This window comes from Mya arenaria, chromosome 11 (assembly GCF_026914265.1).
Source record: "Mya arenaria isolate MELC-2E11 chromosome 11, ASM2691426v1".
NCBI classification, from domain to species: Eukaryota; Metazoa; Mollusca; class Bivalvia; order Myida; family Myidae; genus Mya; species Mya arenaria.
In genome coordinates, this window is record NC_069132.1 from 23,599,723 (window position 1) to 23,611,639 (window position 11,917).

At 41.3% G+C, this 11,917-nt stretch overlaps 1 protein-coding gene across 1 annotated transcript; it reads right to left on the reverse strand.

The window, feature by feature from the left end:
- Nucleotides 1-4,295: 4,295 nt before the first annotated feature.
- On the reverse strand, nucleotides 4,296-10,503 carry LOC128208431 (prion-like-(Q/N-rich) domain-bearing protein 25). The gene is made up of 4 exons (XM_052911994.1): nucleotides 10,449-10,503; nucleotides 7,871-8,195; nucleotides 5,335-7,186; nucleotides 4,296-5,126 (listed from the first exon to the last, which is right to left on the reverse strand). The coding sequence occupies exons 1-4, from the start codon at nucleotides 10,501-10,503 to the stop codon at nucleotides 4,296-4,298; spliced, it is 3,063 nt and encodes a 1,020-aa protein (XP_052767954.1).
- Nucleotides 10,504-11,917: the final 1,414 nt, after the last annotated feature.

Below are 11,917 nucleotides of genomic sequence, written 5' to 3' on the forward strand. Positions count from 1 at the left end.
CGTTTTTGTACGAGTAGACATTGGAATAGAACGTTTGTGTACGAGTAGACATTGGTACAGGACGTCTGTGTAAAAGGGTGACATTGGTACAGAACATTTATGTACATGTAGGCATTGGTACAGAACGTGTATGTACGAATAAAAATGTCACGAGTTAAAATGTTCTTGGATGAGTACCCCCAAAACATCCTGCCAACACTTACGATCAAATAAATTTCGGTTCTGACTGAGGAGCGCATGTCAAAACCCTACTTTTCTGAGTTACGTCAATTTCTGGATCCAACCCTAACACTACTTAAGCTGTTCTTGTGCAAATAAGGATGAAAATAAGATAAACGTAACAACCAGCTTATCCCTTCAATAACTTTTCCATAGGTCGAGTATTGTTATTGCATATCGATGTCAAACCGACACATTTCATTATCAATCAAATTACAAATAAACAAGACCTTACCGAAAATGGCGGCCAACATTAAACAAAACTCGTTAGAAATCCGGAATTGACCCCATGAATACAAAAAGACCAAAAAGCCGACCTCCTTTATAGGAATTAGTTCTTGGAAAACGGACATAAGTTATTGCACATGCAACATGAAGTATCTTTGCCGTGGTAAACCATCGGGATGACAAGTCTTCAAATGGTTTGAATGTTCGACATGTAAAAGAGATTTGTTTTTGTTAATTGTTGTTGGGTAATACATGAGTCAATGCAGCTTTTTGAAAGTAATATCATAACCATGCACAGTATTACATGTTATTGCAATGTTTGACTAAACAAGTTTATTTTTCAATATGGAAATGTTTTCATCCCTAAAAAGGTAACGAAACGCCATGTATTGTATAAATAGATTTATTGCAGAGTATCAATATATATGACCGACAGGAACTGGGTTCTTGAGAACATTCATTTACACTATGATGATCGACCTTGAAGGTAGTAAGACACTTTGCTTGTGGTTTGCTACTAAACGCATTATAAAATTGATATTTAACAAACTCAAAGTACATAATGAGACTCAAAATAACTCTTCATACTACTGTTTATATTTCACGAGTCAGAAGTACCTTCTTTATATTTAATGGTAAGCAATTGGTCAGCAGTATCCCTCTATTTCTATATCGTCAGCTAAATGATCAGCACTTTAGCACGACCCGAAATGACGATTTGTTATGTAGGTCTCAACGCAAGGAAGGAAAACAAAGCAGGACCGTATTACACCAAAAACTATGCGTGGAAACAATGTGTATTCTACTTATAGCATTTTATTCGGTGTGTTTATCCTTAAAAGTTGATCTGTTTAACCTTTGGGGGAAATAGTTCACGGGGAAATAAAATTCTTCAACTTTTGAACAATCGGAGATCTAATGAGCTTGTTTCCGAATCTTTTATTTTATTTGAAAAAAATTACAATGACCAATCGGATTTCTAGTTTATGTTTATATTGAAAATGAAAATCTTTATTTTATTTAGTTCATTTCTGTTAATTTCACAGACAGTCAGAGTGAATACAGACGGCCTAACGGCCGAAAAACCATATTAAAGCACGTGCTCACTTGCTAAAAGAAGTTAATTGTTCACAGCATGAGCAATGTAAAAAGGCATATGACATTTATGTTAAACGAGGCATTGCAAAATGAACGACAGACATATGGACATCCGGATATGTATGCATCCGGATATTGCAAGGTGATTTCAATGGTCGATTTACGATCTTTACGAGGGAGTTCTAGTTTTAGCACATTTTAATGGTTTGACTTTTGGCAACAGTAAGTAAAATTACATAAAAGGTATTATGACGAATCAATTTATCTTGTATATTTATGGTTCTAGTTATAAACCAGGTATTTAATAATAATGTAAGAACGCGTTGAATCTCGCAAGTATACACTTAAATTGAACTCTAGAATTATGTCAAGATGTTCAATTTTCTTCCGAGTTATGCCCTTATCGATACGATACTAGTATTTTATACATGTATGTTGCCAATTTGGCATATTTAAATATAATAGGCAAATTATCTTCCAGCATGGAAGATGTGTCTGACTCTGTGTCTGGGTAATTTATGATGACAAAAATCTTTGACATGAAATTTCACATTCATAACCGTATGCTGAATGCATAATAAGTAATTGTAGATGGTTTTAATTTCATTTTCTTTGCACATTTTAAAATGAGGTCGCGCCCTCTCGTCTTGTTTCTTACGTTTTTAACAATTACAATGCAAAATAACTTACTTTACAAGCTTCATTTCTTGCTAAATATTATCTTAGATATGAATTCCATTTTATCGTTATAAAAATATAAACAATGAATTATTAATACCATTTTCGGATGTCGTGAAAATCGTAGGTGTAACCGCCATTGAAATCACCTCGCAATATCCGGATGCATACAGTCTCTTTTATACACTGTGACAATGCGACAAGAAGTTCTGCAACTTACTTCTTAATAGAGGCGAACAAATGGTTTTCTTGTTTTTGTTTTAGTTTATCTTTCTTGTATTATCCAAAGTGTAAATATTCGTAATGATTACACTTGATTAATTGAACATTATCTTTTAAGAAAACATTTACACCTTCATATTTTCTATATAGACATATAGGATCTGTCACGAGTCGTCAAATGATACACAATTTTATTCAGCAAGTTCAGTAAATTTGTTAGTAAACTAGCCTTTCATGTAGTGTGTGTGTGTGTGTGTGTGTGTGCGTGTGCGTGTGTGTGTGTGTGATGATTGTATAAATCCGGAAACAAGGTATATTATATAACAGGCTCCATAAAACGGCAAATCTGTCTGAAATAGGCGAAAAAAGTGTATCTCACAAAAAAAACATCATATTTAGTAACCTGCTTAAAGGTGACAAATTCAACAGGCGCACGTTCTATTTTCAAGAAAAAGTTGCTAAAATAACTTTGAGAGAACTTATAAAAGTGTCAATCTCCGGCATGTTTTTATGATGATTCCTCTCACGTCAACTGTTTCCCATATGCATGTATATAAACCCTAGATGAACGGACCTTGAACCCAACAAAGTTCATTAATGAAAATCGATTGAGCGTTTAGGACCCAGGAGATGTCCAAGGTCAATTGTATTTTTAGAACCAGAATGTTGCTTTAAATATCCATGTTTCACTCAACGTGGCCCTTCTGGTGATGCTGGAGTGTGCTTTACTGTGATCTGCATACTCCACACACTGTTTCCCGTTAACTGGAGTTTGAGAATGAACCCTGGATACCGGTCAAAAGTTGAGAATGAACCCTGGATACCGGTCAAAAGTTGAGAATGAACCCTGGATACCGGTCAAAAGTTCAGTCGCCATTGATTATCTCCATAAACGCGAAGTAACTCTACTGCTGCAGTTGACTATGCTCCATTCATGTTACTGCAGCTTGGAAATGTCATTCACAAATCCAGTTGGTTCCATTAATGTTTTTCTGCAATATAGCATTTGCATCATCACATTTATTACTTCATTACGGCTGTTTTTGTCTACTTGTTTTAGTATCTACATGTTAATGGGTACTTAAACCCATCGCTGCCTGCAAGGGCAAAGAAATAATATCCGACATTTGTCATTTATTTATAATATTCCCCTTGAGGACTACTTTATAAGCGCTTCTGATTTTGTTACCATGGAAATATAACAGAGGTCGATTGAGCAGGGTTAAAAGCATGAATGAATCACCGAGATGTTGGCCTTTTGTTAAGCTGAACAAGACTATTTCACATTCTGCTAGGCAACGGGGTTTTATTTGGAAAACGATTTCGATAACGCTCCTAAAGGTTGCGATAGTGTAAACATTTGAACGAGTTTTGTACGATGAGAATAAGCGATCTAATGTAGGAAATGTTATTATCGGTGCGTGTTCCAAGACCGACAATGCATTTTATGAGATTACTGAGTCAATATTCGCCCACGCATTACGGCAAATGCGCATGCGTTATTTGAAGCATTGGGAAATACATCGATTGAGGGGACGTTTATTGGATGTTGAATAAAAGATGCAAAGGTGCATATTACAGCTTTAAGAGAAATGACTTTATGGAAAGGCAAACGTTTGTACTCTGTTGTTTTGGGGTGGAAAGGAAAACGTGTGTACTCTGTTGGTTTGGGGTGGAAAGGCATTCGTTTGTACACTGATGATTTGGGGTGGAAAGGCAACGTGTGTACACTGTTGATTTGGGGTGGAAAGGCAAACGTTTGAACTCTGTTGTTTTGGGGTGGAAAGGCAAACGTTTGAACTCTGTTGATTTGGGGTGGAAATGCAAACGTGTGTACTCTGTTGGTTTGGTTATGAGTGGAAAGGAAAACGTGTGTACTCTGTTGGTTTGGGGTGGAAAGGCAAACGTTTGTACACTGTTGTTTTGGGGTGGAAAGGCAAACGTTTGAACTCTGTTGGTTTGGGGTGGAAAGGCAAACGTTTGAACACTGTTGTTTTGGGGTTGAAAGGCAAACGTTTGTACACTGTTGTTTTGGGGTGGAAAGGCAAACGTTTGTACACTGTTGTTATGGGATGGAAAGGCAACGTGTGTACAAAGTTGTTTTGGGGTGGAAAGGCAACGTGTGTACACTGTTGCTTTGGGGTGGAAAGGCAACGTGTGTACACTAATGTTTTGGGGTGGAAAGGCAAACGTTTGTACACGGTTGGTTTGGGATGGAAAGGCATATGTTTGAACTCTGTTGTTTTGGGGTGGAAAGGCAAACGTTTGTACACTGTTGGTTTGGGGTGGAAAGGCATATGTTTGAACTCTGCTGGTTTGGGGTTGAAAGGCATATGTTTGAACTCTGTTGGTTTGGGGTTTAAAGGCATATGTTTGAACTCTGTTGGTTTGGGGTTGAAAGGCATATGTTTGAACTCTGTTGGTTTGGGGTTGAAAGGCATATGTTTGAACTCTGTTGGTTTGGGGTTGAAAGGCATATGTTTGAACTCTGTTGGTTTGGGGTTGAAAGGCTGTGTTTGAACACTGTTGGTTTGGGGTTGACGGTTTGGGATGGAAAGACACGCGTCTATACACTGTTGGTTAGGGGTGGAAAGACACGCGTTTGAATTATGTTGGTTAGGGGTGGAAAGACACGCGTTTGAACACTGTAGGTTCAGGTTGGAAAGACACGCGTTTGAACACTGTTGGTTAGGGGTGGAAAGACACACATTTGTACACTGCTGGTTAGTGGTGGAAAGACACGCGTTTTGGGCACTGTTGGTTAGGGGTGGAAAGACACGCGTTTGTGCTCAATTGGTTAGGGGTGGAAAGACACGCGTTTGTACACTGTTGGTTCAGGTTGGAAAGACACGCGTTTGTACACTGTTGGTTAAGGGTGGAAAGACACACGTTTGTACACTGTTGGTTAGGGGTGGAAAGACACGCGTTTGTACACTGTTGGTTAGGGGTGGAAAGACACGCGTTTGTGCTCTGTTGGTTAGGGGTGGAAAGACACGCGTTTGTACACTGTTGGTTCAGGTTGGAAAGACACGCGTTTGTACACTGTTGGTTAGGGGTGGAAAGACACGCGTTTGTACACTGTTGGTTAGGGTTGGAAAGACACACGTTTGTGCACTGTTGGTTTTGGGTGGAAAGACACGCGTTTGTACACGGTTGGTTCAGGTTAGAAAGACACGCTTTTGTACATTGTTGGTTAGGGGTGGAAAGACACACGTTTGTACACTGTTGGTTCAGGTTGGAAAGACACACGTTTGTACACTGTTGGTTAGGGGTGGAAAGACACACGTTTGTACACTGTTGGTTAGGGGTGGAAAGACACGCGTTTGTACGCTGTTGGTTAGGGGTGGAAAGACACGCGTTTGTACGCTGTTGGTTAGGGATGGAAAGACACGCGTTTGTACACTGTTGCTTAGGGGTGGAAAGACACGCGTTTGTACTCTGTTGATTAGGGGTGGAAAGACACGCGTTTGTACTCTGTTGGTTAGTGGTGGAAAGACACGTGTTTGTACTATGTTGGTTAGGGGTGGAAAGACACGCGTTTGTACACTGTTGGTTAGGGGTGGAAAGACACACGTTTGTACACTGTTGGTTAGAGGTGGAAAGACACACGTTTGTACAATGTTGGTTAGGGGTGGAAAGACACACGTTTGTACACTGTTGGTTCAGGTTTGAAAGACACGCGTTTGTACACTTTTGGTTATTGGTGGAAAGACACGCGTTTGGGCACTGTTGGTTAGGGGTGGAAAGACACGCGTTTGTACTTTGTTGGTTAGTGGTGGAAAGATACGCGTTTGTACTCTGTTGGTTAGGGGTGGAAAGACACGCGTTTGTACTCTGTACTCTGTTGGTTAGAGGTGGATAGACACGCGTTTGTACACTGTTGGTTAGGGGTGGAAGACACGCGTTTGTACTCTGTTGGTAAGGGGTGGAAAGACACGCGTTTGTACACTGTTGGTTTGGGGTGGAAAGACACGCGTTTGTACATTGTTGGTTAGGGATGGAAAGACACGTGATTGTACGCTGTTGGTTTTGGGTGGAAAGACACGCGTTTGGGCACTGTTGATTAGGGATGGAAAGACAAGCGTTTGTACACTGTTGGTTAGGGGTGGAAAGACACGCGTTTGTACACTGTTGGTTAGGGGTGGAAAGACACGCGTTTGTACACTGTTGGTTAGGGATGGAAAGACACGTGATTGTACGCTGTTGGTTTTGGGTGGAAAGACACGCGTTTGGGCACTGTTGATTAGGGATGGAAAGACACGCGTTTGTACACTGTTGGTTAGGGGTGGAAAGACACACGTTTGTACACTGTTGGTTCAGGTTGGAAAGACACGCGTTTGTACACTGCTGGTTAGTGGTGGAAAGACAAGCTTTTGCGCACTGTTGGTTAGGGGTGGAAAGACACGCGTTTGTACCCTGTTGGTTAGGGATGGAAAGACACGCGTTTGTACACTGTTGGTTAGGGGTGGAAAGACACGCGTTTGTACACTGTTGGTTAGGGGTGGAAAGACACACGTTTGTACACTGTTGGTTCAGGTTGGAAAGACACGCGTTTGTACACTGCTGGTTAGTGGTGGAAAGACAAGCTTTTGCGCACTGTTGGTTAGGGGTGGAAAGACACGCGTTTGTACCCTGTTGGTTAGGGATGGAAAGACACGCGTTTGTACGCTGTTGATTAGAGGTGGAAAGACACGCGTTTGTACTCTGTTGGTAAATGGGTGGAAAGACATGCGTTTGTACGCTGTTGGTTTGGGGTGGAAAGACAAGCGTTTGTACACTGTTGGTTTTGGGTAGAAAGACACGCGTATGGGCACTGTTGGTTTGGGGTTGAAAGACACACGTTTGTACTCTGTTGGTTAGGGATGGAAAGACATGCGTTTGTACACTGTTGGTTTGGAATGGAAAGACATGCGTTTGTACACTGTTGGTTAGGGATGGAAAGACACGTGTTTGTACACTGTTGGTTAGGGATGGAAAGACACGCGTTTGTACACTGTTGGTTAGGGATGGAAAGACACGCGTTTGTACACTTTTGGTTAGGGATGGAAAGACACGCGCTTGTACACTGTTGGTTAGGTATGGAAAGACACGCGTTTGTACGCTGTTGATTAGGGGTGGAAAGACACGCGTTTATACACTGTTGGTTAGTGGTGGAAAGACACGCGTTTGTACACTGTTGGTTAGGGGTGGAAAGACACGCGTTTGTGCGCTGTTGGTTTTGGGTGGAAAGACACGCGTTTATACTCTGTTGGTAAAGGGGTGGAAAGACATGCGTTTGTACGCTGTTGGTTTGGGGTGGAAAGACACGCGTTTGTACACTGTTGGTTTGGGGTAGAAAGACACACGTATGGGCACTGTTGGTTTGGGGTCGAAAGACACACGTTTGTACTCTGTTGGTTAGGGGTGGAAAGACACGCGTTTGTACACTGTTGGTTTTGGGTAGAAAGACACGCGTTTGGGCACTGTTGGTTTTGGGTGGAAAGACACGCGTTTGTACGCTGTTGGTAAGGGGTGGAAAGACACGCGCTTGTACACTGTTGGTTTGGGGTGGAGTGACACGCGTTTGTACACTGTTGGTTTTGGGTAGAAAGACACGCGTTTGGGCACTGTTGGTTTGGGGTGGAAGGACACGCGTTTGTACGCTGTTGGTTTGGGTTGGAAAGACACGCGTTTGTACACTGTTGGTTTTGGGTAGAAAGACACGCGTTTGGGCACTGTTGGTTTTGGGTGGAAAGACACGCGTTTGTACGCTGTTGGTTAGGGGTGGAAAGACACGCGTTTGTACTCTGTTGGTTAGGGGTGGAAAGACACGCGTTTGTACTCTGTTGGTTTTGGTGGAAAGACACACGTTTGGACACTGTTGAATAGGTGTGGAAAGACACGCGTTTGTTCGCTGTTGGTTTTGGGTGGAAAGACACGCGTTTGTACATTGTTGGTTTTGGGTTGAAAGACACGCGTTTGTACACTGTTGGTTATTGATGGAAAGGCACGCGTTTGTACGCTGTTGGTTTCGGGTGGAAAGACACGCGTTTGTACACTGTTGGTTAGGGGTGGAAAGACACGCGTTTGTACACTGCTGGTTAGGGATGGAAAGACACGCGTTTGTACTCTGTTGGTTTTGGGTTGAAAGACACGCGTCTGTACACTGTTGGTTTTGGGTGGAAAGACACGTGTTTGTACACTGTTGGTTTGGGGTTGAAAGACACGCGTTTGTACCCTGTTGTTAGGGTTGAAAGACACGCGTTTGTACGCTGTTGGTTAGGGGTGGAAAGACACGCGTTTGTACACTGTTTGCTTTGGGTGGAAAGACACGCGTTTGTACACTGTTGATTAGGGGTGGAAAGACACACGTTTGTACGCTGTTGGTTTTGGGTGGAAAGACACGCATTTGTACACTGTTGATTAGGGGTGCAAAGACACGCATTTGTACGCTGTTGGTTTTGGGTGGAAAGACATGCGTTTGTACACTGTTGATTAGGGGTGGAAAGACACGCGTTTGTTCACTGTTGGTTTGGGGTGGAAAGACACGCGCTTGTACACTGTTGGTTTGGGGTGGAAAGACACGTGTTTGTACGCTGTTGGTTTTGGGTGGAAAGACACGCGTTTGGGCACTGTTGATTAGGCATGGAAAGACAAGCGTTTGCACACTGTCGGTTAAGGGTGGAAAGACACGCGTTTGTACGCTGTTGGTTTTGGGTGGAAAGACACGCGTTTGTACACTGTTGGTTTTGGGTTGAAAAACACGCGTTTATACACTGTTGGTTAGGGATGGAAAAACACGCGTTTGTACACTGTTGGTTTTGGGTGGAAAGACACTCGTTTGTACACTGTTGATTAGGGGTGGAAAGACACGCGTTTGTACACTGTTTGTTTTGGGGTTGAAAGACACGCGTTTGAATTCTGTTGGTTTTGGGTGGAAAGACACGCGTTTGTACGCTGTTGGTTAGGGGTGGAAAGACACGCGTTTGTACACTTTTGGTTTTGGGTGGAAAGACACGCGTTTGTACTCTGTTGATTAGGGGTTGAAAGACACGCATTTGTACGCTGTTGGGTTTGGGTGAAAAGACACGCGTTTGTACGCTGTTGGTTTTGGGTTGAAAGATACGCGTTTGTACACTGTTGGTTAGGGGTGAAAAGACACGCGTTTGTACGCTGTTGGTTTTGGGTGGAAAGACACGCGTTTGTACGTTGTTGGTTTTGGGTTGAAAGACACGCGTTTGTACACTGTTGGTTAGGGGTGGAAAGACACGCGTTTGTACACTGTTGATTAGGGGTGGAAAGACACGCGCTTGTACACTGTTGGTTTGGGGTGGAAAGACACGCGTTGTACGCTGTTGGTTTTGGGTGGAAAGACACGCGTTTGTACGCTGTTGTTAGGGTTGGAAAGACACGCGTTGTACGCTGTTGGTTTTGGGTGGAAAGACACGCGTTTGTACGCTGTTGTTAGGGTTGGAAAGACACGCGTTTGTACACTGTTGGTTTTGGGTTGAAAGACAAGCGTTTGTACACTGTTGATTAGAGGTGGAAAGACACGCGCTTGTACACTGCTGGTTTTGGGTGGAAAGACATGTGTTTGTACGCTGTTGGTTTTGGGTGGAAAGACACGCGTTTGTACTCTGTTGGGTTTGGGTGGAAATTGAATAATGGGCATTAAACTTCATTGACATTGCGTCCATCGGCCAGTCAAAATGTTCCTTATTGATTTGTACCAGTTGGCACTGGTCAGTTGATCAATCGTTAAGTTAACGTTCATTCATTTGCAGTTATTTTGTTCAAAAACATTTGTTTGGGGCCGCATGTTCAAGAACTACTGTCCTTGACCCAAAAATGTCAACTAAGGCGTTTAGGGGTAGAATTCATACGTTTAAATGACTTCTTGATACGTGTACATAAACACTACATTCAGTACAACAACTGTACTCCATATATAAGGGGTTTAACCCAGGACAACTTGGGACAAATAAACATTACTTGTAGGATTTTGGTAGAGGGTCGCACAGTACGTTTTTCCATATAGTCATGTAGAGACGAACAGCCCCGTCCCCTGGCGTTTTCCATATTGTCATATAGAGAAAAATAGCCCCGTACCCTATAGTCATATTTTGTACAAACCAGCCTGACTTTAAGACATTTGGTAGAGGGTCACTCATGGAACATTTCTACAAAATTATTCGGAGGAGAAGATTTTCAAAGTTTTCCATATAGTGTGAAGAATTCGTTCGAATATTTTATTCCAATTTGCTATGTGGAGTTGGAGGAGAGGTGCGTCTCATCTCCCTTTTTCAGTCACTCTGAACGTTAATATTAAAGTTAAATTATGATAATAAGCTTTAAAAAAAGTCGTTACTTTTCACCGATACAGCCCTGCTGTTCATAACAAAAACTGTGAAGTTTATACGAATTTATTTTAGTTCGATTGTGAAGAAAGGTAAAAGCTGGTAAAATCACTCTCGAGTCTGTTTAAAACTTGTTTCAATTTCTCTGACATTATTGACGATTTTTTTGGCCTGAAGTGGTCATGCTTCCTTTTCAGTAAATGTCTTATGCTATTTAACCCCTATCATTTTTCTTAGATTTCTTTTCATATACATATTTGGAGCGGTCCTGTCTCGGAAAGGTTAGTGCATCTCCCCAAACAGATGTGTCAGCTATTTACAAGAAACGGAATGTACATTACTCTCAACCTCGGCAACTCTAGGAAAATTAAATATATTTAATCATATTGAATAAGAAATTTCAATAATTTCCGATACTGGTGTGGTGGTACAATAGAGAAATGCCCACGGTGTTTGTTTTCCTTCAATCCATTCTAGTTCGACTTCCCTGTACATAACGTATCTTTGACCTTGGACAATTACATAAATGCTCACAGTGAGAATAGTGGCTTGTTGTGACTAAAGATGATCATGTTCAGAACATAACGCCGTTTGAATTAAAAGCTATTAAGTCTAAGGTAAAGGCCATGTTTCCTTATATAACGCATGTTTACTGAATATCGGTCATATAATAATATTGTAGTAGTGTTCACTCTTCATTATGTCATTATATGACCTATAATTAGTAAACAAGCATTATAAAAGAAAAAGGAAAACGTTGTCATATATATGCGTTTATTTGTTCAATATTTGATATATAGTAGGTCACGGTCGAGGTGACCTTAAATTTAAAAACGTTTCAGCCCAATAATTGGACAACACAACATTGTGTTCTTTTCTATCTAGCTATTCTATTTTGTCTTGTTCTGTTCTATTCTATTGTAGCATTCGGAACTCCTCGGCCATTTTTTTCAAAAACAACCTCGGATGTATGCCGGTACATCTGTTGAAGTAGTCCGTATTTTTTTGAATAAAAGCATTAATTTAATGTAGTGTTTAAGAGTTGTATTCATTGCTCTCAGTTTAAATTGATTGCCAGTGAAGTGTATTATTGCAAACATAATTACGATTCCCAAGAGTTAAGTCATAAATTTTAA